This window comes from Vombatus ursinus, unplaced genomic scaffold (assembly GCF_900497805.2).
Source record: "Vombatus ursinus unplaced genomic scaffold, bare-nosed wombat genome assembly UNPS02015152.1, whole genome shotgun sequence".
In the NCBI taxonomy this organism is placed as follows: domain Eukaryota; kingdom Metazoa; phylum Chordata; class Mammalia; order Diprotodontia; family Vombatidae; genus Vombatus; species Vombatus ursinus.
In genome coordinates, this window is record NW_020954930.1 from 2,621,886 (window position 1) to 2,649,268 (window position 27,383).

Sequence of the window (27,383 nt, forward strand, 5' to 3'; positions counted from 1 at the left end):
TCTTGAAAGCTGGTACCTGGAAAGGAAGTAATTATCATCATTTGATGGAGAGATAAATAATAGGGAACAAGAAAACAGAGCTGAGGACAGAGCAATAGCAAGAAAGACCCAGGTCACCTGCATGGAATAGAGGACAATAGCAGTTGAATACCAACAAGAGAACAATGATGTACTATATGGAGGTGCAATAACGTACAATGTGGACTTTCCCCTTTCTGTGGTGCTCATCAAGGTAGGACTATAAGTTACAGGGATGGTACAGGTCCCTTGGAGAAGAATGGTGCCATGGGGACTAGGAAATATCTCCCAAATCTCAAGTGCCAGTGCCTGGCACATAGTAGGTACTACATAAATATTTAATGATTGACTGGAATACCAGTCCTTTCTGAATCTTTTACTGGGAAAATAATTTTGTTCTATGTATCTAAGCCTTGTGAACCAGACTGCTTGTAAGAGGGAATTAATGGCCAGATTGGAAATTTCCAGGTTCCATCTTGGTAGGAGTAAGAGCCAAATAAATGAAAGTTTCTCAACGTTCAGATCCTTCCTCAGACACGTTCTTGCCAGGTGACCTTGGACAAGTGACTTAACTTCTCAGCCTCAGTCTCCTTATCTGTAAAGTGGGGATAATAACACCTACCTTACAGAGCCTGTAAAGACCAAATGAGGTAATGTATGTAAATGTATGTAAAGCATAAAACCATATAAATGTCAGCTCTTATTTGTAAAATTCAAATGACATGAATATCTACTTGTAGTATTTAATAAGATGGTTAGTTCAACATAATGAAACATGTCAGAATTCATGATGCCCAAAGGTAACTTTCTACAAAGTTTTTGCTATCACTACCACAAGTTGTACCTGACACGAGTTTCTGAGAAAGTTAATTACTGTATTTGCTCTTTACAGAAAAAGCAAGGATGTCATTTTCTGATTTGAGGAATGCTACAAATTCCAAAGCCAATGCCATATTTGGTAAAGAGTGCTGGATTTGGAGACATAGGACCTGGTCTTGAATAATCATTCCTCTAGTCACTGCCTGAATGACCTCTCTGAGTCTCAGTTTCCTAAATTGTAAAATGAGGTTAGACTATATGGCCAGGAATTCCATCTCTGAATATGCAATCCTATGGTATCATTTCTAAGGTTACTGCTTTAAAAGTAACAATCTGTGACCCAGAAAGTTGCAGAACATGGAAGGGGTTGGGGCATATGTAATGAATGACAAACTATAAGAAATGCAAAAAGGCCTGGGCTTGAGAGGCAGCTTAGATGTTCATAGGACCTAGAGGTCCTCTATTTCAACTCTATCACTGTATAGAGGAGAAAACTGAAGCCGAGAGGGAGGGACTTGCCCAAGGTCACGTGGGTAGGTAGGTATCGGCAGTGCCGCTATTCAAAGCCAGGCTCTCAGATTCTAAAACTAATGCTTTTCATACTGCATGCTATTCCCTTTCAATTAATCTAAGCAGAAAAAAAAATAGATCCAGTGGAAAAAGGAGTGAGTTGGAAGTTGCAGGGCCTGGGTTCAAACCTTAGCTCTTCTACTTATTAAGGGTGTGTGTGTGTGTGTGTGTGTGTGTGTGTGTGTGTGTGTGTGTGTGAGTTTTCAAGTCCTTTCACCAGTATGGGCCTCAGTTTCTTAATTCTGTGAAGTGACAGGATCAGATCTCTAAAGTCCTTTCCAGTTCTGAATCTATGCTCCTATGATGGGACTTATGATTCATATGGTTCTAAATTCCAACTATCTGTGTCTCTCTAGCCTAGATGCTGAATTTGGGCTGTGTTATGAAACAAAATGGAAAGAACTTAAAATTATCCACATAATTTAAACATACAGAAAACATTTTTATTGCCTTGCTAATCTGGATATTTAAAACAAAAAGATTATTTGTCTCTGAATGATCTGAATATTTTGGCTCAATTCTCTTCCCATATATAGTACGAGAGGCAATGTTGTCTAGTGGTTAGAGCACCGGGTTTGCAGTCAGGCTGACCTGGGTTCATATCCCACGTTGGATATTTATTGGCTGTGTGATGCTCTCTGAGTTCCATAACCTCTCTGAGTTTCAGCCTCCTCTTCAGTAAGAGGGAGTTGGGGGAGGGGATGGTAATAATGGCATCCCTGGGTGTCTAAAAGGCTCAAATGAGATAATGGACAGAAAGCACTTTGCAAACCTTTAAAAATCAAAGCAGTTGCAAGCCTTTCTAAATGTGAGCTATTACTAGCACTTAGCCTGAGAAGGACCAAGACAGGAGGGGTTTATAAAGGTAATCCTTGAATATGAGTGTTGTCAAATTAAACACTGGGCTTCACAGCCAAATTGTGGAAGCTGGATCCACTTAAGCCTATGATTCCTACAACTACTCTTTATAGCTCCCCCTCCCTTCTTCCTTATCTGGGCCTCTTAGCTCACCAAGTGTTACTTAGGCAATTTACGTGAGAATTTGTTTAACCACTGCTACCCATGCACATTTCAAATGTGTGATCTGTGGCTATTTGATTATCCATTTTGGAGAGAGTCCCAAGGGGTGCTAAGAGGTAAGGGGAAGAAATGGCTAAGCTGCCTACCACATTTCAAGCTGTGATTTCTCCCCCTCTATGCCAAGAAAGTTTTCAAAGCTCTGTCCTACACAGTCAGAATAAGTGGCGATTCATAAACTCAATAAATGGCTATCAAATTCTCCATTTTATTTTCTGTTTCATTAGAGTAAGAGTCTAGGCCCTAGGGAAATCCCATTGTGAGAACTCTCTCCATTATGAAGATAGTGACTAATTAGATAAGTCCTAGGGAATTGACTAAGACACATAGCAATGGAGTGACCTACCCAGGGCCACATAGCTTGTATTCGGTAAATTGACAAGCTTTTATGAATCACCTATCTTATGCCAGCACTTCACTAGGTTCTAAAGGTGAAAAACCTAACAGTCTCTGTCCTGAACAAGCTTACATTTATATGGGGAGGGTCAGAGAATGAATTTGAACTGGGACCTTCCTAACTTTCAACCCAACACTCTATCCTCCCTTTCTACATAATGTCTAAGCACCCAGCCAGAATGGGGAATCCACAAGGCTCAGTCTAAAGTCCAGATGTCTTAATTCTGCTATCAGTCAGAATTCTCTCAGTCTTCGTCCTGATGCTTACCTTTGTCTAGACCAGCACTTCTTAAAGTCACAACCCCATATGGGGTCACAAATAGTAAAAGGTTTATGAATGTGCAACAATCAAAAATTAATTAAAAATCAAACATGTAATGAATCCGAGGTGTTTCTGGCAACCTTTGCCTGTATTGCATAGGGCAGCTTCACTGCAGCCTTGGTTCTGAACACAAAGCATGTGCACTTTGCACTGAGCATGCCCTCAGGCCACATAACACCACCTAACTGTCAGAAACATGAAAAGGGGTCATAAGTGGAAAAAATTTTAAGAAGCTCTGGTCTAGACTAGAGTCTAAACTCTTCAGTCTAGAGACCAGGCTCTAGTCTAGGCAAAGGTAAAGCTCAGAATGAAGACAATTTTTTTTTTCTGAGTGACTGGATGTTTTGACATCCTGTGGCACTGTCCTCGAATGTCTAAACTAAGAGAAAAGCAGTGAAAGTTTCTTATCTTTCTTCAACACAGTAACTATTCAAATGAACGAGCATTTATTAAGCACATATTGTGTGCCAAGTACTGTGCTGAGGCAGGAAAGGCAAAATCAAACCAGTAGGCAGCTCCTTCCGTCAAAGAGCTTACCTTCTCTGGGGGAAGTGTAAAGGACAACACATACACAGATGAGTAAATACGAAATAAATGCAACATAGTTGGGGGACAGGGTGGTTGAGGTGAGGAAGGAGAGCACTGTAGGTGGAGGGGACTGACTATACAGAATAGAGAGATGGAAAATGGAGCTTCCTGGACACAAACCATTATGTTGGCTGATTTGACTAGTACATAGAATAGGGAAGGAAGAGTAATTATTGGGGGTGAGGGTAGTATTGTAACTTCAGCCTGGAAAGATAGGTTGGAGACAAAGTTTCTTGAACAGGAGAATGACATGATCCAACCTATGCTTTAGAGATATCAATTTGGTAGCTGCGTGGAAGACAGAATAAAGAAGAAAGAGGCTGTATGTGAGGAAAGTGATAGAGAAGCCATTGAGAGGTAGTGATGGCCTGGAATTGGGCTATTGGTTGTATAAGTAAAAAGAAAGGAGGGATGTAAGAGATTTTGTAAAGGTAGACTTGACAAGACTCAGCAACTGATTGGGGATGGGGAGTCAAAGGATGACTCAGGGGGTTGTGGAACTGGATAATGGATGGTGGTCCCCTCAATGGAAACAAGGAAGTTGGGAAGAGGTGGAGATTTAAGAAGAAAGGTATGTTGAATTTGAGACACCTACAAGTTATCTAGGTACAGATGTCTAGCAGGTAGCTGGGGATGCAGGATTGAAGCTCAGGAGAGAAGTGGCAGACAAACAGAGATTTGAGAATTACCTGCACAGAAATGATAGATGAAACCATTGGAGCTGATGAGAGAGAAAAGAAGAGGTTCACACATAAGGAGTGAGTACTTGAATGATACAAGGAACCAAGGAGTGGTTGAATTATAGACAGAATAGACAAGAGGAAAATAAGATGAGAAGAGCAGCATGGAAATCCAGGCAAGGAGCGTATGAGGAGGAAGGAGTCAAGACCAGCATCAGAGCTTTGCCTAGAGGTCAAGAAGAATGAGAACTGAGGAAAAGCCATTGAATTTTCAAAATAAAAAGATCATCGATGCCCTTGGAGAGAGCAGTTTCAGTTGAATAGTGAGGTCCCAACACATATTACAGTGTTATTAGAAGTGAATTAGAAGCGAGAAAGCAGAGGCAGCTTTTCTCCAGGAGTATTTACTTAAGTCAGTAGCAAGCAACCTGTAATACAACTGTCCCTTGCCCTTAGCATGTAATACTGGGAGTCCTAGTTATAATGTCTTTGTCCTTTTGTTTGATAGCTGGGTCTCCAGGACTGCTACACTGTCTTTACCTACACCTCCCCATCATCTTCAATTGTTATCCAAGTCTTCCTTTAAGTTCTTCTCAGGGGGTCCACCCAGTGTTCTGAGGGAGTTCCTCAAGATCAAGTTCCTCAAATGACATTGCATGAGCACCCATTGAGGACAAGAGTGACTATTCAATGTCACTTCTGCAATAGGACCGGCCTTTTTTCTTCCCAAGCATACATTTCTCTGGCGCTCTCCTTTATGCGGCTTCTCCCACACATCTACTACGCACCTCTCCATGGATTTTTGGGTGGTCCTCAGCTTCAGTGCTTTGGAGACTGTGATAGTCCGTCACTCACACATAAGTATTACACTCATTTTGGAAATAAGAAAATTGAGGTAGAGACTTGAAGTGACTTGCCTAAGGTCACATACCTGTATGAGAGCCAGGATTTGAATCCTTATCTCTTGATGTATCCTCTTTCCACTATACATTTCTTTTTCCTCTAACAGGTCCTCCAGGCCCCCACTTTCTTCCATCTAGAATCAGACTCCCATCTGAGAATCATCTGCATGTGTAAACTCCTCTTATTAGATTTTAAGTTCCATAAGGGCAGGAATAGTGGTGTTAGCCTGGTACGTTGCACACAGTAGGTGCTCAACAAACATTTGGTCAGTAAATGAATGACTACATGAGTAGCTTGGCTTAAAATCCCACATGCAAACCCAGCCCATTGCAATAGCCTCCCCAGTCAACAGTCGCTCCCTTCTCCAATCCATCTACCCAACCACTAGATTGCTATTCCTAAAGCATAGATCTGGGTGTTGTTTTTTCCCCGCTTAAGAAGCTTCTATGATTCCCTGTCATCTCTAGGATAGTATAAAAACCCCTCTGCTTGGCATTTAAAGTCCTTCACAAGTTAATTACAGCCTACCTTCCTAGGCTTATGGTCCATTAGGCTTCCTCATGTTCTAGCCAAACTGGGCTATCTGACGTTCCCTGTTGAGGACATTTCTCCTCCCACTTTTCCCCATTCCTGGAATGCTCTCCCACCTTCAAGTCTTAGAATTTCTGCCCCCATGTGAAGCTCTCTTCATGTGCTACCTCCTACACAAGGCCTTTCCTGAATCTCTCAGCTGTTAGTCATCCCCTCACCCAGTTATTAATTTGTACTTACCTTGTATATATTTATTTATTTGTGTACATGCTGCTTCCTCCACTCCTACCCTGCTTAGGGTAAAAAAAAGCTCTCCGTAGGAATAAAATATTTTGGGTTTTGTCTTTATATCCCCACCACTGAGTACAATATCTGGCACATAGTAAGCACTGCATAAATGCTTGGGGAATGAATGAACAAAGATACAGGGCCTTGGAGACCAACCAAAAGAAATAAGCATCTCTACTATTTGATATCGACCCTCCAAGTGAAAGAACAAAGGGCATAAACCACCCCAAATGTTAAGTCAATTCAGCCTTGAACCTGAAGGTCCAATTACCAAGTAGGATGAATGTGTGCTATAGAAGGGCTTCCGACTTCTCTACACCGCCATATTTAGGAATCAGATCAAAATGTATCTGTGTTACACATAAACAAATATTCCTACACATGAAAATAGCATTGTTGCTCATTTCAAAGTACAGCAACTACACTTTCTAGCACTGAAGAAGTTTCCAGCTCTATGTAGGACTAAAGAGAGATTTCTAAGGGACAAGAAAGCATCACTTTAAGCTCCATGCTAGCATGGAGACATGCCTTTTATTTAAATGACTGTGTGTATGTGTGTGTGTGTGTGTGCCTATACAAATTTGAGTCCTATTACTGATGACTTCATGTACACCAAATATGTTTTAATTAGTGCAAGGCTACAGGATCACCTCTGCTAGCAACCAAAGCATGCCTCAGGTGGTGCATTTGGAGAATTGAGCACAAATTAAAAACAAATACATAATTACCTTTTCCAAAAGATTTCATATTTAATTAAAAGATGTATAGTACATGTAGACTCTGAAATCACTTCACCCGCAAAAGAAAATGTTTATATACACACATATATATTATATATAAGCAATGAAAAGACAGCACAGGGCATTAGTGTTGAAGCATTGAGAGGTCTCACAATTAACACAATTACCTTTCCTCATGACCTACAAATTAGGCAATCATAATAGTTTACATATGAGTCAAAATGTTACAATGGATCTTTTCCCTTTAAAACCCAAGAAGAGTTATTGTCCTGGTTTCTGATTTTCAAGTACTACAGTCCAACTATTCACTTATCCAAAATGATTACACTGCTAATAGCAGCATTTGGACCTTAATTCAGTCGTCAAATAGCTGTATTATGCCATTAGTCAATATGCAATTACATGAAATCTAATGGAGCCAGATGCATGCAATCCAGAATCCAGACACACGCATGTATTTAGTTTCGTGCACGTAAGCAAAAGATGAAGTTAAACACTACTCCCTAAGGAGGGAATTGCAAACATCTTATTTACAACACAACTGTGATTTTTCATCTCTGCAATTGTCCCAGCCTTACAAAATTAATGTAAAGTTTTATCTCCTCTGTGTTACCACATTGGCAAAAAAAGAAAAGATTTCATTCATGAGGGCTCCTAGATTATACAGAGGCACTCTTCCCCCTATCCCCTATCTCTTCCAGGACATTGACTTTTTATTAGAGAATCTTATGATAATGCCTTAAGGCAGCCTCATTCACAAGATTAAATCTCGGCTGAGGAAGGCAGAGAGGCAAAAGTCCAACACTACAACAGGGAGAAACAGAAGCTACATTTCCCATCTCTTAGCAGACAAGACACTCCAATCACAGAAGATGCAGCAATGATCAAGGAAGGGACGGATGCCTCCTGCAACAGATGCTGTACTAGGGCGAAAGACAAAAGCTAAAAGAAATGCACAATGAGTTTGAAAAGATTTCTTTATCAAACATGTCATTTGTTTGAAGGACTGGCCTCCTTGTTGTCACATGTGCTGGATCAGCTTGTTAGCAAAGCAAAGCCTGATGAGGGCTATGTACTGGCAATTGACGAGTCAATTGAAATCACTGATGTCGCTTCCCTGTGCATCTTCATTTAATATGTCAATGGGCAGAAGTTAACGAAACACACATATCACCACAGCCAATCAGATGCAGCTCAGCACAGGGGACGAGGGCTCCGGATAGTTTGGTCAATTGCAGCGCTGTTTCAAAGAAATCATATCACCTAGTCAACGACATATACTCTGTCCACAACTGACCAGAAAAAAAAAAAGAACCCACAATATAGTTCTGTCAGACATATTCAGACAGGTGTTAAGCCAGGGGATATTCCTACACAGTGAGATATTAAAATGCATTCCCACTCCCCCAACCCCAAATACGGTCAACCATGCAACGCAGACACCTGCTCCTCCCAGAGTGGACTTTGGAGCCCTTCTCCCTGAGGCTGATGACAAGAATGAACTTCTTGATGACTTGATAAAGTCCCAGGCTCCTAAAAATTAAAACATTCTTTTTCTAAGGAAACTGCAGTAGGAAAAAATGTAAAAAGACAATGTGAGAATAAACATTGTAGGCATACAGTACAGAGGACAAAGCAGTTTTATTTTTCACTTGAAAAACTAACCCACTGAACTTTCCTCTAAGGTTGTGTTTCTACTACTCTCTCTTCAACCAAGTTTCTTACAGTGATGCATTCTTGAGTTGGGGTGAAATGGGGGTGAGGAGAGTGGAATATAAATTGTTGGTTCTTGGCTGAGGTGGGGTTTGGTGATGGACATGCTGTTAAGAGAATTGTACCACAAGATTTAGACATAAAGGGTGATACCTTAAACAAATTAAGAAAGCAAGGAATAGTTTACCTGTCAGATCTATGGAGAAGGAAAGGATTTATGACCAAACAAGAGACAGAGAATATTATGAAATGCAAAATGGATACTTTTGATTACATTGAGTTAAAAAGGTTTTGCACAAACAAAACCAATGCAACCAAGATTGGAAGGAAAACAGAAAGCTGGGAAATAATTTTTACAGCCAGTGTTTCTGATAGACGCCTCATTTCTCAAATATACAGATAACTGAGTCAAATTTGTGAGAATATAAGTCATTCCCTAATTGATAAATGGTCAAAGGATATGAACAGGCAGTTTTCAGAGGAATAAATTAAAGCTATCTCTAGTTATATGGAAAAAATGCCCTAAATCACTATTGATTAGAGAAACGCAAATTAAAACAACTCGGAGCTACCACCTCACACGTATCAGATTGGCTAATATGACAGGAAAGGAAAATGGTAAATGTTGGAGATGTGGGAAAATTGTAACACTAATGCATTGTTGGTGGAGTTGTGAATTGATCCAACTTTCTGGCGAGCAATTTGAAACTATGCCCAAAGGGCTATAAAACTGTGCATACCCTTTGGCTCAAGCAATGCCACTACTAGGTCTGTATCCCAAAGAAATCATAAAAAATGGAAAAGGACCCACATGTACAAAAATATTCATAGCAGCTCTTTTTGTGGTGGCAAAGAATTGGAAATTGAGGGGATGCCCATCAATTGGAAAATGGCTGAACAAGTTGTGGTATATGAATGTAATGGAATACTATTGTGCTATAAGAAATAATGAGCAGACGGATTTCAGAAAAACCCAGAAAGACTTATATGAACTAATACAGAGTGAAAGGAGCAGAATCAGGAGAACATTGTACACAGTAATAGCAACACTGTGCAATGATCAACTAAGATAGACTTAGCTCTTCTCAGCAATACAATGATCCAAGACAATTCCAAAAGACTCATGATGGAAAATGCTATCCACATCCAGAGAAAGAACTATGGAGTCTGAATGTAGTTCAAAGCATACTATTTTCACTTTATTTTTTTTTGTTTCTCATGGTTTTTCCCTTTTGTTCTGATTCTTCTTTCACAACATGACTAATGCAGACATATGTTTAACATGACTGTATATGTATAACTTACATCAGATTGCTTGCTGTCTTAGGGAGGGGGGGAGGGAGAAAAATTTGGAACTCAAAATCTTATAAAAATGAATGTTGAAAACTATCTTTATGTGTAATTGGAAATAATAAAATACTATTGGGGGGGATTGTACCAGAGAGAATGGTCTAATTAAGTCTGTTAACACACAAAATCTTAGTTTTCACAATCCAATCCAACAACCATTTCTCAAATGTCTTCTATGTGCAAGGCATGGTACTAGGTGCTAGAGACAAAAAGTCAGAAAGAAAAGTAACCCTGCCCTCTAGGAGTCTATATCCCACAGGACAGATACAACATGTAAATAGATAAGTATATTACAGAACTTGAGGAGTGGGACTGATCACTGATAAATGGATTCAGAAAGGTCAAGTGGGAGGTGGGGCTTAAGTTGAGCCTTGAAGGAAGCTAGAGAGTCTAGACAGGGGTGGGGAACCTGTGGCCTCAAGACCACATGTGGCCCCGAGACCACATGTGGCCCTCTAGGTCCTCAAGTGCAGCCCTTTGAATGAACCCAAACTTAAGGCCACAGGCTCCCCACCCCTGGCTAGGATGTGGTGGTAAGCAAGGACAGTGAATTCCAGGTATGGGACCAGCCATCACTATACTACACAGTTCTCCCAAAATGGACAGTCTTTACCCAGGACTGCCTAAGATGAGATGAGGAGGAAGAAAGAAAAATAGACAATAGCGATAATAACATTATGAGATCATATGTACTTGAGCTGAATGGGCCCTTAGAGGCCCTCTATACCAACTCTGTCATTTTACAGATAAGGAAACTGAGGGCTTGTGAGTCTAAAGACTTTCCCAAGGTCACACAGGCAGTAAATGGCAAAGCTAAGGTTCAAACTAGTAAGAAAGGAAGACACCAAGGTCCCTGGTCCCTCTGTTCTCAAGAAATACCAGCCTGTTTCTTTGAATTCATTCATCCCCCAGATCAACATGACTGGACATCTCTTGGCTAGATCATCTTCACACAATGTTTTTAAGGTTAAAAGGTAAGAAACATTTTAGAATATTAGAGTTCAATAACCTCTATGATGTCTTTTCACCCAATTTCAATATAAGCCATGCAAAGAGGAAGGGCACCATCATAATAAAATAAGGTCTAAGGTCTGACTGAAAAAGTAGCAAAACATATATATATATATATATATATATATATATATATATATATATAAAACAAATAAACCAGCTCTTCCACATCCAAATGATCCCTCCTGGCTTTTCCCCTTTGAGGGGCTCACTGATTCAACCAAGGAGGCTACCATAGTTCAAAGAAGACTAGAAGTTCCTCTTGGGCAACTGACGTCAGAGGCACTTTACAGGCTACCCAAGAAAATCATCCCATTCCTTGATAGCCACATCCTCAGTAATGTGGAATAATTTAAGGCTCTATCTAGATCAACAAGTATTTATCACCCACTACGAGCCCCAAGGCACTATGACAGGTGACTACAAGTCACCTCAATATTTATTCCCTTCTCTCCTCATACATTATACTACCACCACTGTTTTAATCTGATTTAAGGACAAAATCATTTCAATCAAATCCTGATTGTTTCAATCAAATGAAAATTTTTTTTAAAAAATCAAATGAAAAACATGACCCAGAACCATTAAAAATGTTTTTAGTACATAAAATCAGTCTTGCTGAGACTAAGTGTACTCACTTGGTAAAATAATGAACAACAGGCATTTAATAATATTTTAATTTTACATAGTTAAATATTCATAGCTGTGTTCATAAAAACCACATGCTTTATCTAGTGATTATATTTATGAAATGCAATATTTCTTATATGCCCTTCTGTGCTTCTAATTGTTTTACACCAACACTATTAATTTGCACCATAGTACCAACAATTATGCATGTATATATTAGAAAAAGATTTTAAGATATGAAAAACAAGAAATTAACCAAATGAAAAACGAATGAAATCTCAGCTGTTTGACACAGTTACTTCCTTTGTGTAACCTTGGCCAAGTTGCTTAACCACTCTTGGCCTGGATGTGACGATCCCCATTTCTAAATCTCTGATCCTTTGACTTCAAATGTCCTTTCTAGCTCTAAAACTCTGATTCTAATGAATGAGATAAACCTGTAAATGGCATTTCTGGTTCTTTCCTATGGTGACATTCAAACTAAAGGAATACATTTTTTTTATTCTGAAATAAGAAGAACCATTGGAGACAGTATAAAAAACGTCACAGCTCAATTGGCTGTGTCTAAGGGGCTCTCAGGAGGCAGAGGTAAGCCTATGAGGACCAAGGACTCAGCCACTTGCTAGGTGAATGATGAACGGGGCAAGTCACACAGCATCTCTCCCCTGGCAAAAGGAAAAGAATATCTGCACCACCTACCTCAAGGCTTCTTGGGGAACAAAATGCTTTGGGAGCTAGGGTAGAATGAACTGAAGAATGGGCACAGGGCTGATCTAGGTCCAGTTTGTACCTGAACTAGACTTTCCAACAAGTAGTCCTTCAGCCTTTGTTAAACCGACCTGCAGTCCAGGGGACACAGGCCCTCCAGGGATGGCCCACTTTCTCCCCGCACAGCTCTCACTGTAAAGAAATTTTTCCTGCTAGCAAGCCTAAATGTGTCCCTGTATTTTCCACCCATCCCTCCTGATTCTGCCCTCTAGAGCCAACCAGAACAAGTTGCATCCCTCTCCCATGTGACAGCCCTTCAAGTATCATTATTATTAATATTATTATTATAGAGTAGTTCTTCATAGACCCATCCTTATCTCCTTGATGGAGTTAAATAACCCTAAGATCAAAATGAGATAAGATTAGATTCTCCCTTCTCCTCAAACCCCCCTCCAATAAGAATTACAGACTCAGGTCATTATCCTACTTACTTGGAGTTTTAAGGGGAAAAAACCCAAGTAGATCTAAAGACCCCTAAAAGCAGCGTGCTCTAATCAGGCTGAAGTTGGGCTGTATTTCATAATGGCCTAATCTGACAAATAAATTCCCTGATAGTCCTTCATTAAAGTTGTTAAAGACATTTGAAAATTGAGAAGCTGGCATTGCTAGCACCTCTCTGAAGCAGCCTGTATGAACTACATCGAAGCAGCAGCCTCAGCTGCTGTTCTGAGTTCTCATGCTCCCAAATCCTCTCCTTTGCAGCCTCTGCTCTTTAGAATTCTAGTCAATGTGCCAGAAACCAAGTTTATGTTAAGGGTGTTGTTCAGTTTTCCCCTATACAGGAGTGTGAGGAAAGGGTGGCTGATTTTGTTAAACACACACAGACCCACACACACCCACATCCACACACACACACACACACATACACACACACACACACACACACACACACACACACACGGGCAGATTTTTCTCAAGTCAGATCACTACGCAGACAGCCTCAATTTAGTCATTTTTCCCCTTTAAAACATTATCTGATCATAGATTGTCAAGAGCTGGAAGAGGGACTATGAGAGATCCCTGAGCCAGCCTCCCTTCTCCCACCCCCAACCCACCCCAATTCCACCAGCAGCTTCCTGAGCTTTCTTAGCCAAACTCCTTAATCTATTCTAGAATGAATATTTCTTAATATATTCTTCACAACTCCAATACCAGTATATATATATATATATATTGAAAACTGCACAATCGCCACTGACGGAACTTACTCCGTCACCCCAGATTTCTGCAGGTGCAATTAGAAAAATAAAGGAAGTCTGGCTAATTTAGTTAGCAATACAAAGGACACAGATACTGAGAAAACCATTACAAGGCCAAGCCTCCTAATCCCACAGGTTCACTAGCCTCTGGATAAAGTCAGGTGCTGGTTTTGTTTTGTTTTGGTTTGGTTTTTTTACTATGTTATAGAAACCACCATCATCACCAACAACTATTTAAATTGTTTGGTTTAGAGAAAGAAACCTAGGGAGGCTGTGTCTTCAAACACAAACTTGTAAAATGACTTTAACAAAGCAAGTTTTGGTTTTTTTTAAGTTTCTCAACCGCTTTAGTTGGGAATGTGAAAGGTGAAAGTTTCTTTTAAAAGAAAAGATTCAAGATCGTCAGCCAGGTCAGACAAAATAATATTGGATTATGCAGTTAATTCAGTCTTCACCTTCCTCTTCCCATTTAGTCATAGACTAAGGGGAAGGGGGGGCGGGGACTGGTTCTCTTTCACTTCCAGTTCCCACAAGGCTTCTCAATTTAGGATAAATTATTCCAAGAGAAGAAAACCTTTCTATACCTCCACTAGACATATTGCTGCTAAGACCTGGATTATCACTTCATGTCTCTGATGAATCTAGGTGCTTAGGGGACTTTCAAATTGGTGTGATTTTCTTTAATGTCTCAATAAACCGTCTTTAAATGGTTGCCTCCCCCTCTAAACACACACACACACACACACACACACACACACACACACACACGCTTTTAGCCCTAAATTAATTATAGGGACTGGATGAGAAAACCTTGCAGTTGTATAGGACTTTGTAAAGCACAGCCATTATCTAATTGGATCCTCACCACAACCTGTAAGTTAGGCTGGGGCCAGCATCCCCACTAGACACATAAGTCAACTGAGGCTCAAGAAAGGTTAAATGATTTGCTAAAGATCACAGACCTAGTATTTGGAAAAGTCCAGACTGTAACCCAGGTCTTCTGACCTCTCCTTTCCTGCTTTTTTCAGTACACTCCAGCAGCTGGAGTGGTCTCTTCAAGTAATCACTGACCCTGATATCAAGTACTGAGAACACTGGCAAACAAATGAGACACAGATAGCGCATAGCCTGTTGGGCCCCATTTCTTGTCTAAAAAGGTTACATTCATCAATTGTCTCAAATACCAGACAACAGTCCATAATGACATCTTCAAGATGCAACAGCTTAAACTATAGCCTATGCAAAGATCATTTAAATGTACCAAAAAAATGGGTACAAAAAAGGACCAATTAAAAAAATTAGAACCACCCTGTCAGCAAACAGCATCAGCCTTTCAAACAACAAAACTCCGATTTAAAGAGTGTCTCTATAGTTATTGTAAAACTCTATTCATAGTGCTATTTGGGAGGATTAGGGAGCCCAGGAAGTTACAGCAAATTAAATCAGAGAGTCCTTGGTTATTGGGTGGCTAAACCTTTTGAAACAAAGCTCCTTACTTAGTTCTAATTTCAGCCTTGAAAATCAGACCTTGGCTGCTACCATTTCAAGGATTGAATCTTCTGATCACTTACAGATAGGTAGCTTGGAATCATTCAGTTTTAAGAGCTTCCTGCCAACTTCTCTGGTCCCCAACCTTTCTACTTGGGGATACTAGATTTCAGCAAAAGCAAGCAGTATATTGGATATTTTTCCTTGGGAAGTCTGTTAGCCAGCAAATGCCACTGTATCCATCAGACCTAAGTTGCAGGCAGTCCATGCCCGTAATTCCCTGATATCAATGGGAGCTTTACTTCTCACATAGCTGGAGAAACAGCCCTGGGCTGGAGAGAAGAAATGTCAGCTATATAGCTCTTCATGTCATTGAAAACTCATTTAGCCAACAGATATTTGTTAAATGCTTACTATGTGTCTAAGCACTGAGGATACAAAGGCAAAAACAGTCTCTGCCCTCCAGAAGTTCATGTCTCAGTGGGAAAGCCAACATTTAAGCAACTAAATAGATAAAAGATACATATAGACTAGATAGAAGGTAATCTCAGGGGGGAAGGTACTGGCAGCTGGGGGTGGTGGGGAAACCAGGAAAGCCTCCTGCAGAAGGAGGGATTTTGGCTGACAATCTAGCATGTGATCCTGCAAATTGTAAAAGAACAAACCTCCCAACTGTCCAATGGAAAAACTGATGGAAGGAGACCTAACTGGAAATATTCTTAGTCAATTTTTTTTTTTGGAACAATGACTTAACTTGTCATTTCCCCATACTGATGGGGAAATGTAGATAATTTCCAAAAGATTCGGCCAATAGAAAGCTCAGAGCTCAGAGTCCAGAGTACAAGATCCCCCCCCCCCAAGAAAATCAAGCCTATACTGAGCATCACGTACTGATTGCCTTTGATCTCTCACTGATGTCAGTCCTATTGTTAGGTTCATCCAGGGAGATTAGTATAGAAGGGGGTGGACACTCCTAAAAATAAAAATTAAAAATTAAAAGAAGTCGTGGCGTTTTCAGAACCAGGTCCCATGTTACTGAAGCAATGTCTCTGATTTGCAAGAGGGATTCAGAAGAAAAGAATAGAAAATTCAGGGCCTGCCTAGTTCTCAAGATGCTAACCAAACTATATTTTACATTCTTGAATCAAAGCCATCATTTCTGTGGACTGAAACGCTGGGAAGACAAGTCCATAAATTTTTCACTGCCGAGAAAGGCAGGCTTGCAGATTTTTTTTTCCCCCTGGAAGGAGTGCTTGAGGCATCTGGGACAGTTCAAAAAGGGAGTCTCCCCTTGTGCCTTCATGAACCCCACCCCCCCACCCCCCCAACAATCAGATCTTTGGAAACCTCCAGATGATTTAACTGACTTTTTCCATTTTGCAGTTTGGAGTTTCACACAAGACAGGGCCTACGCCTCACACACCAAACACGGTCATTTTCTTAAAGGCTTTTAGGTCACAAGCAACCTGAAAGATAACTCGGATTTGTCGCCAAAGAGGTGATCAGAAGCGAATTTACATCTTTTCCTCGGGAGGAAGCCAAGGGGCGCCTTAGAATTCGCCAGCTAAACCGGGTTCTTTCCCTTGCAGCCTCAGCCTCTTAAGTCCATCCTGAAAGCAGGTTTTCCTGATCCGGGCTCCGCCCCCCCTTCCCCCCCTTAAAGTAAGACCACCAGCTGTTAATGGCACACACAGAGGCTAAGACAATACCGTTTTCCAGGCTTACATCTAAATTAGATATGCAGAAACCCGGGCTCAGCATATGCAGATGACGGCCCTCCAGCACCAAAGAAAGGGGCCGCCGCGGCTCTCCGCGGTGCATCCCTTTGGGCACCCGGGCTCGTTTTGTTCAGGGATGGCGCCTGCTTTCTTCGGGTGGGTGGGGTGGGGTGGGGTGGGATAGATGGGGGGAGGAGGGTGCGGAGAGAGGACGTTCTCCTCTCTAGGACTTGGAGGTACTGTGAGCCCTCCTGAAATCTTCCTGCTACGAGCTACATCGAAATAGCATGTCTCCCCACCCCCACCCCCGGGGCCCAAGGGGTGGTTATAAGCCTGGGGAGGGTTCTGTGGACCCGTGGCACGGGGGTGGGTGGGTGAGCTTCCCTCCGGCTCGCCGGCCTAGTACGAGGCACCTCCCCACCCACCCCTCACCCCGGGGCGGCTCGGTCAACTTCCCGGGAGCTCCAGCCCAGGGCCAAAGGGCTCCGCACTCGCTTGGGGACATTTTGCCTCCGCGAGGAGCAAAGGGCTGCGAAATAACAAGGGACTTGAAGAGGCAGGACAGAATAATTCCGCAGCCCCACTGCTTCAGCACGGCCGGCTGCACTCCGCAGGGGGTTCCCATCCAGCCGCCATGTTCGCGGCTTCAGAGCCGCCCCGAAACCAGCCCCGCCCCCGCGGCGGCTTCAGCTCCTAGGGGTAAAGTCCCTTTCAACTCGAGCCCAGAGCGCGCCACCCCCTCCCCTCCCCTAACCAATCTCGGGGCCCAGGATTGGGGGGTGAGGGGGTACACTGCGCCTGCGCATTTGGCTAGTGGCTTGCGGAGAAGGGGGTCCCCAGAACTCTCTAAATCCAAGGGGCACAGAAGGGGTGGGGTTCTGTCTGGAGTCCCCTCTTTGCTCCCAGCCAATGCCCCCCTATCCTTCAGCTGACAGCAGCCCTCCCATTGCGAACATGCGTGTGTTCGAGCCCAAAATACCCGGAGGCTCTGGGGTGGCCAACTTTTCTCCTCTGCTCCTGGCCGTGGCCGCAGGGGCCAGGACTGGCCTCAGGTCTAGCAGCAACGGCCCCGGGACCATGAGGATGCTGCAAGGGAGGCCCGCTCCCTCGGACGCAGCCCTGGGTTGGGCAGGCGGGCGTGGGTTTGGTGATGACACGGAGGACCCGAGACGAAAACCGCACAGCCAAAGTTTGCGGCTGGGGAGTGGCCAGGCGAGCCCGCTGTTCGTGGGTCTTGCTTAACCCTTTGATGCTCCCTGGTGCCCAGGTGCCTGTCAAGCTGTTCCCACTCACCCGTACGCTCTCACTCCCTCTCGGGGCCTTCCCGCCGGCGGCCGTCGCTGGTGGGAGGGAGAGGTCTGAGGGTTTTGGGGGAGGAGAAATGAGAGGAGAGGTTTAATGCCTTTTCCCCAAAATCCCTCGGAGCTGGTACTAAAACCTGCTAAGGATCTGCTGGGGATGGACCAGGAATGTGTGGCAGGTCCCATCACAGGCGCTCGGACGCCGGGGTCCGGAGGCGGGGTCTGGGGTTCAATTGTCAGTTTCCGTGCAGGAGCAGGAACTCTGCCTGTCTTTTAGGAGAGTACTTAGGCAAGAGGCATTCAATGCTTTCCGGAACCCCTGAGCAAAAAAGATCAGGGCCTTCACTCCCCTCCCCAGCCCCCTCCATTGGCCGGGATGAGGGGTAGAGAAAGAAGAAGAGGGGAGGGGCGAGGAAGGCTGTCCTAGCGCAGCTTTTCTCGGGTAGCTGGGAGTGAGGGGAGCTGCCGTTCCCCTCCCTCTCCCGCCTCAGTCTGGGTTGAAGAGAAACCGCCTGTGGCCGTTTGTTGGCCGCCACCCTGATCTTTCACCTGCCAACGCTTTCGGGAGGAAAAGCGGTAATTTTGAGTTGGTAGCGTAAACACACGCGAAATAAACTCGCCCGCTTTCCCTCCCGCGCCCAAATCACCAGCGACAGAACCAGGGCCGGCCTGGCCTGACCCCCAAATGAACAGTGGCTCCTCTGGGGTTGCTGCTGCTGCTTCAACAACTACAGAGCTACGAGCAGCAGGTTTTATTTCCAAATTAGACTGTTGGAGATTAAAGGAAAACAACGGAACTTCGCAGCCCCAACAACGTTTCTTGAATAACAGGACACTTGTAAGCTTTTCTTAGCTAGGATGTCAAATGCAAAGTTTCACTTGCTTCCCATCCCCCCCCCCCTTCCCCACAAGCCCGGGGAAATAAAGATTAGGGAAATTTGCCCGACCGCTTCCCCTCCCCCAGTAACGGGGGACCTGGGCACTTCGGACATTTGGTAGGCTTCCTTGGTGGCCTCATCATTGTTATTAATTATGATTATGCTCGTTCCGATAGTTTGCTTTTTCTGGTCTCTCCGAATGCTAAGCTAGAATGACTTCAAAGCCACTACGTGGAGTTCAAAACTTTTTCAACTGAAGCCTATGTCTTGCCACCACTCTCGGTCCCTTCCCTCTTTCCTAAAGTTGGGTTGAGGGAAAAATGACAAGGGAAATGATTCAAGGCATGTTTCAAAAGAATCCCCCCTCCCCCAATCCCAATATTTTTACTCAAACTCCTCCATGTTCAAACCTCTTTCATTTTTAAGGAAACTTTTGCTGAGATTTGAAAATCATCTGGGATTTGGACAGAAGGAGGAATACTGAACTAGGGAGCTATTCTAGTCCATGGAGACCTGGGTCCAATAACCTTCCTCAATGTCAAGGTCAAGCTGAGGGTGGGGGGGTGCAGGAAGGAGTCTGAGGTCCTCCCCCCACCCTCCACCCCCACGTGTAGCAGGTCCAATGTGTGATGACTGAGTACCCAGTCTTCTCTTGCCGCTGGCCTCAAACTACTGGAGAAGAGAAAAGTGCAGGAGCCCCCCTTTTACAAAAAGCCAATCTCTTTTTCCCCTTTCCCCCAGCAGAGCTGTTTGCAGGGGGCCAGCTGCAGGTCTCCGGGCCTCCAGGCCCAGGCACAAAGTTGCCTTGCAGGCAAGCCAGTGTGAATTAAGGACCTCATCAATAATTCATACTCTATTGACAAACTCCCGCAGGTAGCCTTTCTTTTAAATTATTGGTTAATTTTTAAACAGGAGTCTGGGCCTCCAATAAAATTGCAGTTAATCAGCGCCAGATCTCCAGAGTAGCTGATTTGAGATTGGTGGATAGTATTGGAGTATCTGGTTCAGTTTGGTTTGTTTTGTTTTGCAAGTTAGACAAAGAGGCCACTAGCACATGGAAGAGTCCCAGATGCAAAAATGCTGCAATGTAGCTACTACATTAGGGAGTGCAAAAAAAAAAAAAACATTCCTCTCCCCCCCCAAAAAAAATTACAGGTTTGAAAATGATGGTGCAAAAGATCAAAAATCACTTTATGCTATTTTTTTAAGCCCAAGCATTGGCCCAAGAGAGAGAGAAGTATTAATTATAAACCTATTCATTAAATTCCTGAATATTTTACAGTTACCTATTATCAGCTTCCCATCCCCAGACTTGCAAATGTGGCATGTATGCAGAACGGTCTTTGAAGTGTTTAGCATTTCCTATTTAAAGTTCTCTAAATTCATGAATAAAGGTCACTTTAGCCTTGCCCACTCCTCACCAAAAAATTAATAACAATAAAGCAATTCATTGATCAGCAGTGACTTTTTAAAATGCCCATTTTAAGAAAATTCTGTGTTTTTGTCCAAGTGGAGATACAATGGAGAAGAACGTTAATGTTTTGTTTTGTTTTGTTTTGTTTTGTTTTGTTTTTATCACAAACCAAACAGCCACGTTTCGTGTTACTGATTTTAATGGAAATAATGCTCTTCACATCTTTGCCTACAAATCATGAGGTTTAAAAATACATATTTTTTTGCAAATGTTTTTTTTTCTTTCCATAATGTCTCTACAGAGCTGCTGCAATCATCATCATATTGGCTATTAGCAACACAGTTATGAGTGATAGCTGGGTATTCAACTATATATACAGCAAAACAAATCCACCTTAGCCATCGAGAATTCCAACAAACTAGGGTTCTTTTAAGAAGCACTTTAAGCAAAAGTAAACACATCGAACTGGCCTTTTTACTCACCACCAAACTGTTCCAAACTTATGCTAGCTTCTTGAAAATACATATATATGTGTATATATAGATACGGACATATATAGGCATATGGCTGTATCTCTATATAGAATAGACATATATACATGCATAATGCTGCAATGTTCCATCTTTAATGCAAGGGAAAGAAACTAAGGGACATAAAACTCATTGTTACCTTCTGTTTACATAGGCAGTGCAGGGACATTTAAATCCAGCTTCTCAGTCTTTGAAGTGCAAGATTGAGATGTCATGGTCACTAACTGAATTGATTAGTAATATTTGATTTGCATGCCGAAAATCCAGGGCAAACATATTAAACTTGCAGTAAAACACTCATATGAGCTAAAGAAGAAAAAGGAGGGTCTTCCCAGATTGAAACTGACACTGTAAGTAACCTACATTGTGATAGAAAAAAAAAATTCCACAATTTAAAAATAAAAAAAGGAATCTGCATTAATTTTGTTTTTTTTTTTCCCCAATCCCACCAAACCGGATTTATAGTTCGCTCATCCCCAGTGTAGGGGGGGAGGGGGATGCTGTTATAAAAAATAATAATAATAATAATAATAAAGAGAGAAAAAGGAGTCAGTGGTTCCAAAACTGTAAATTGTGCTCTTCTTTCCAAACAATCAGACTTTTAATGCTAAAGCAGTTATAATCCAAAGCTGTACAGAGTTTGTTAGAAAACATATTCCCCCATAAATATTGTTCAGTTCCCGGCACTTGTATCAATAATTAAATTACAAACGATAAATATTGGCATCATGGGTAAGTATTTACAAGAAAGAAAAAGTTATTACGAAATGCTACTTCATACTAGACGGTCACCATCTGTGTAGAGCAACACCACAGCCTCATCCTGAAAAAAAAACACTCAACAGTGTCGACCCCATTAGACAAGAATACATTCACAAGTGTAATGCTTTGAGAAATAAAGTTCAAGACATTGCAGGACTTTGGCACGGTTTAAGACTGCAAGAGTTTAAACAATCACCACCCAGCCGGAGAAAGATTCCCATCATTTTAACATCACACCATCGAAAGGCCTTTTTTTTTTTTTTAACTTCCTCTCAAGAAAAAAAACAGGGCCAGAGTGTTAAAATGAAGGCATCAATTCGGCAGGATTTGGGGGGTTGAGTTGGGGGAAGGGGGAAATTTAGAAAATAAACGAAATTCATTAGAATGCCAAAACAGGTTTTCTAATCCTGAGAAAAGGGCAGGGTTACCTCAGAGATCTTGCCAGACCTTGCCAAAGACCTTCCTGGATAATTGCAATTAACAAGATGTAGCCCTAGACGGTTGCTTGCGTAAAGAACTCCATTTCCGTCTGGATTGGTCTCAGTTTTCTTTTTTCTTTCTTTCTTTTTTTTTTTTAAACGCATTTGGTCCGTCCTATAGTTAATGGGGTTTTTGGTGTTTGCTTTTGTCCTCAGACGTACCATTCGTTAAAATTGGGAGGAAGTCCCGGGTTGTGGCTGGTGCTAGTCTGAACTGCGGAAGGAGGGGTTTTAGCGGACTCTTTACTGTTTGCAGAGGCTATAGCGGGTGGTGTGGCAGATTCATAGCCTGAACTGGCAGCAGGGGAGGAATCTGACCCTTGAGATTCATGAACCTAAAATTAACATGTATATATTATAATATAGTTCCAACTAGCAACGGTTAAGCAAAGATAGCAGAATTCTCGCACATTAAGAGCAGGATCATTTATCTACCCGATAAAAGGTAAATAAAGGTCATTACATGTTTCCTGCTTACCACCAATTTTGTAAACAGACAGAAATTGTATCATGGAAAACATTTCTTAACCGAAATGAAGCACTACATAACGGAAAGCAGAATTTCTGTTTTCTTATAGTGACCCTTCCAACTTTTTTCCCCCTCCAATTAGGACATCCAGTTATTCTTTCCAGGGCTGTAAAATCTTAATTTCTCTAGAGCACTGATTCCTCTCAGGCTATACAGAAGAGAGATGAGCCTAGCCCCAACTGAGTAGGCAGTGGCCAGATATGCAACAGTAACTGAAGCGTTTTCTTTCTTCTTTTATCAGAGACAGAGAAAGAAGGAAATGAACCACGCTGCCGTTAGCCTCCAGAGTCACGGCATCCATTTCGGATGGAACCGGGGGGGTAGGGTGGGGTGGGGTGGGGTATGGGGGGAACGGGGGAGAAATAAACATACTAGCAAACTAAAATACACTGGCTTCATCAGTTGCAACCAGTTCCAAGCTCTGCACGTAAACAGCCAATTGTTCCCTCTTAGTTCCACCCTCCCAACCAACCCCCAACCTCTATCCCCACTCCCCTACCCCTTCCCTTGCCCCCTCCCAGAGTTCCCTACCGTCCCTTCCTCCCCCCTCCCTCCTCCACGGGCTAAAGGTGTCAAAGGTGGGGGAAAAATCGGATTTAAGGCGCAGGAGCAAGGTTTGCCTCGCTTGCACTTTCCTTTTTGGAAAGAGCCTAGAAGATGACTGTTTATCAACAACGAACCGCTAATCAAGAGATAATTACCTTCATGTGTTTCCTAAGAGAGCTGGGGTGTGTATAAGACTTGTCACACACTTTACAGATATAGGGCTTGTCGGATGTATGCACATGCATGTGCTTCTTCCTGTCACTACTGTTTGCAAAGCGTCTATCACAGCCTTCAAATTCACATTTAAAGGGTTTCTCACCTGCAAAAATCAGAAACAGTTAAGTAGCCTTCCGGGGGGAAGTAAGCAGCGCTTCGGGAATTCTGTTGGAGAGGGTTGGGAGGAGGGGACTAAGTCCAGCCAGAAACTGACCAATTTGAGTTGGAGGAGGAGGAGCAGAGGGGGGAAAATCAATCTCTACGAAAACCCGACTTTCTCTCCCTAACTCCTTGGCTCGCCTCTACTCAGCAACCTCCCCAAATCCCTAGAGAACACCTCGCTGAGGTATTAGCCCCAAAGTGGGGGACAATAGGATTTGTTACGTTACAGTTCAATTCAATCCGTTCTTTGTGGCTTTTAATTTGCCCCCTTTCAAATGCAGCGGTGGTGCCCAGTGAAGTGTTAAAGGCAGAGCGAGAGCACTTCAGGTTCCAATGGCGAAAACTATATAAATTCAGCAGCTCCAGACAGTTTTACAAGACGTGCTGAACAAGACACGAAAATGTGTCGCTCTCGCCTTTTTGAGTTTAACTTTCCTCGCGGAGCCCTGAATGGAACCTAGAACTCCAAATAAAAATAGTTTGACAAAAGTATCAGTGATTTAATTAGGAGATGTGCCAATCAAGACTAAAAAAGAGCGGAAGTAACAGAAAATTAGATGACATTAGCATTTCTATGGTTTGCCTTCCTCCGAATGGAAGCGGGGAGCTCTGGCGCCCGAGAGTCATCCTCACTCAGACCCTGACTGATTTCCTTCATATCATCAGTCCCCGAAAGGGAGACAAAAAGAGGACGCACGGAGGGTGGAGGAGCCCTGCTCTCCTCGCCGCTGCTGGGGGTCGGGGATAGGGGTTGGGGAGCTCGCGGGTCCCAATTAGCTCTCAGAAGACGATGGGGAGGAGGGCGAAGCCCGCTTCCAGAAGGTTTTTTCCCATTCAGCCCGGGAAGTTAAACTGGGGACAAAGTCGTCAGCAAACTGGGCCATCGAGAACTGAAAATGACCATGTTCGGAGGAGGGCAGCGGGGGTGTCTGTCATTCTGTCTCTCCTTCCCTGGTTGTCTCAGTGCGCGTTCCCCCGCCCTCCTCCTTCTCTTCCTCCTCCTCCTCTTCAAGCCCTTTTAATCGACCCCCATCCACCCGGGCTGTCGCCTAGGCTTTTGTTGGCCCGGGTGGACACCTGGGGAAGCCGGAGTATTGCACAGGGGTCAGGGCAAGGAGGAGGAGAGGGCAGCTCATCGCTCCGGCCCCAGTTCCCTCCCCACTGTGCCCCAAGCCTTCCCCCCACCCCGCACCCTCCCGCCCGGCGCCCTTACTTACCTGTGTGTGTCCTTTTGTGAATCTTGAGATTCTCGGAGCGGGCGAAGATCTTGCCGCATCCCGGGAAGGGGCAGGGAAAGGGCTTCTCGCCTGTGTGCACGCGGATGTGGTTGACTAGTTTGTATTTCGCTTTGAAGGACTTGCCCTCCCGAGGGCACTCCTCCCAGTAGCAGATGTGGTTGTTCTGCTCCGGCCCCCCCACATGCTCCATGGTGACGTGCGTCACCAGCTCGTGCATGGTGCTGAAGGTCCGGTCGCAGCTCTTCTTGGGCCGGCCCAACTGTGCCTCCTCGAGCCATTTGCACGCCAGCTCCTGCTTGATGGGCTGGCGCATGTAGCGGAAGAAGGCGCCCGGGCCGTGGTGCGCCGCCGCCGCGGCCGCCACGTTCATGCCCATGTTCACGTTCATCGGGGGGTAGTTGTGGAACTGGGCGCCAGCGGCGTACGGGTCGGTACGAGGACTGCCCACGGCGCGGTAAGGGTCAGGACGGCCGAACAGCTCTCCTCGCAGTCCCAAGTGCACCTGGTTGTTGTCCACGTGGGCCGTGGGCGATGGGTGACTCGGACTCTGCTCGGGCAGCCCGGGGAAGAGCAAGTAGCCCGGGGGCTCTGCGATGCCCGGGGGCCCGTGCAGGCTCCCCGGCGAGCCAGCGAACAGCCCATGCTGGCCGCCCCCAGAACTCGCCTCCCCGAGGCCCGAGCCTCGCTGGCGGAACAGAAAGTCGCGCGTGGAGTTGAAGGCGGCCGCGGCTCCCCCGTACGAGGGCACCTGGCCGGCGTGGTGATGATGGTGGTGATGGTGATGATGGTGGGGACCCAGGGCGTTGGCATAGCCCGAGCCCTGCGGAGTGAACGCCGAACTCTGGCCCGAGGACAGGTCGTGCGCCGCTGCTGGGCTCAGCTTGAAGGCGGCGGCCGCGGCATGCGAAGCGTCCCCGAAAGGACTGAGCCCCATCCCTGCCGCCTCCCGGTTGGGCATCTCATGGTGGCGCGGGGCTCCGAAGCCCCCGACTCCCAGCGAAGGGAATTGCGGTCCTCCGTCCAGTAGCATCGTCATGGATGGAGGGCGCCCCGGCAGAGGCACCAGCGACGGTGGCGAAGGAGACGACGTCTGAGGCGCGGGAAGAAGAAGTCGCTGGAGCGGCGGCTGCAGAAAGCCCAAGGACTAGGGACAGCGCAGAGACCCCGAAGGAGCAGCCAGGGGCAGCAACTTTCAGGGTCTGAGTGTCTCCTGCAGAGGGAGATGAGGGAGGAGGGGAAAAGAAGGAGGAGGGATAAGGAGGAGGAGGGAGGAGAAGAAGGAGGAGGAAAAGAAGAAGGTGGAGGGAGGGAGGAGAAGCTCTGGTACCAGATCTGCTTTACGAAACTACTAAAAGCACAAAGAAAAAATAACAAAAATAATAACTGGGGAGTGGAGTTGGCAAATCTTGCACCATGCACAAACCTTTCCCGCCCACCACCCCGACACCGAAATAAAAATGATGATATTGAGGTGGTGAAGTAGCCTGCTGTGGGTCAGAGAGCCCCCTCCCCACCAGCCCCAGCAAGCCGGGCTCCTAGGAAAGGAAGAGAAGGAGTTCACCACCCTCTTCTCCAACAGAGTAGTGTCCTTGGACTGATAAAGTCAATCACTCACTCCTTGCACATAAACCAACTCAGGAGGCAGCTCGCTCTGAGCCAATGGGGAGCCCGCTGGCACGCCGTCACCTGACCCCCGGCTGGCCCGGCCATTGGCCGTTTTGCTTGTGATTGGCAGGCTGGAGCAGGGAATATGGCAGCCTCATTGAAAAGGAGGCTCCTGATTGGGCTGTGTGCCTTTAGCGACTCCCAGGTAAGGTTAATGGGGGTCTCAGCGACCAAATATTTTGTTTACTCGGGTCCAGTTTGGGAGTCGCTGAGCACCTGGGATCCAAGCAAACGCACCCTCCAGTGGAAGCCCCTCAGCCCTCCTTCCCGGGCTTCTTACGCGTTATGCACCTGGTTCATCAAAAGAAACTCTTCTTTCTTTCGATGTTATCTCCCTCCTGACATCTCCCACTAGGGTGGCTGGGGGTGGGGGGTGAGGGTGATCTGTCTATTTTTCTTTTTGCTCCCACCTCTCCAGTCACCTGAATCTGAATCTGAGTATTAACATCCAGAAGCAGGGTAACGGCAATTGGTATTAGAGGCCCCGCAGTCGACGACAGGAGCGATGGGCATTTGCCCCAAATGTCCGCGCTCATTGACTAGGCTAGGTTCCATCCTTTTCACTTGCCCCTCTATTGACACCATAGAGTGTCTTTTTTTTTTTTTTTTAAGACACCTATGGAAGAAAATAGAACCGATACTAAACCAGGCACGTTCCCTCGCCTGCCCCTCCCTCAGTAATTGGGTGCCCCCACCTCCCCACCCCCAGTAGCCGACTGCTTCCCATTCCTTGGGGAAGAAAAATTGGTTGAAACCCGGGTGGGCTTCCGAGCGAAGGTTTTTCTTTCAGAGCTTTAGCCAGCGCTCGCTTTCACTCTCTCTCTCTCTCTCTCTCTCTCTCTCTCTCTCTCTCT

At 44.5% G+C, this 27,383-nt stretch overlaps 1 protein-coding gene across 1 annotated transcript; it reads right to left on the reverse strand.

Moving 5' to 3' along the window:
- Positions 1 to 22,325: 22,325 nt before the first annotated feature.
- On the reverse strand, positions 22,326 to 25,900 carry ZIC3 (Zic family member 3). The gene is made up of 3 exons (XM_027846423.1): positions 24,844 to 25,900; positions 23,404 to 23,567; positions 22,326 to 22,508 (listed from the first exon to the last, which is right to left on the reverse strand). Exons 1-3 carry the CDS (start codon positions 25,898 to 25,900, stop codon positions 22,326 to 22,328), a joined length of 1,404 nt encoding a protein of 467 aa, XP_027702224.1.
- Between the last annotated feature and the right edge of the window lie 1,483 nt (positions 25,901 to 27,383).

Coding starts and splice junctions, on each gene's coding strand:
- ZIC3 (XM_027846423.1), bottom strand. CDS start 25,900: ATGACGATGCTACTGGACGGAGGACCGCAATTCCCTTCGCTGGGAGTC. Junction 23,568..24,843: donor TCACAAAAGGACACACACAG/GTAAGTAAGGGC, acceptor TGATTTTTGCAG/GTGAGAAACCCTTTAAATGT. Junction 22,509..23,403: donor CTCTTAGGAAACACATGAAG/GTAATTATCTCT, acceptor TGTTAATTTTAG/GTTCATGAATCTCAAGGGTC.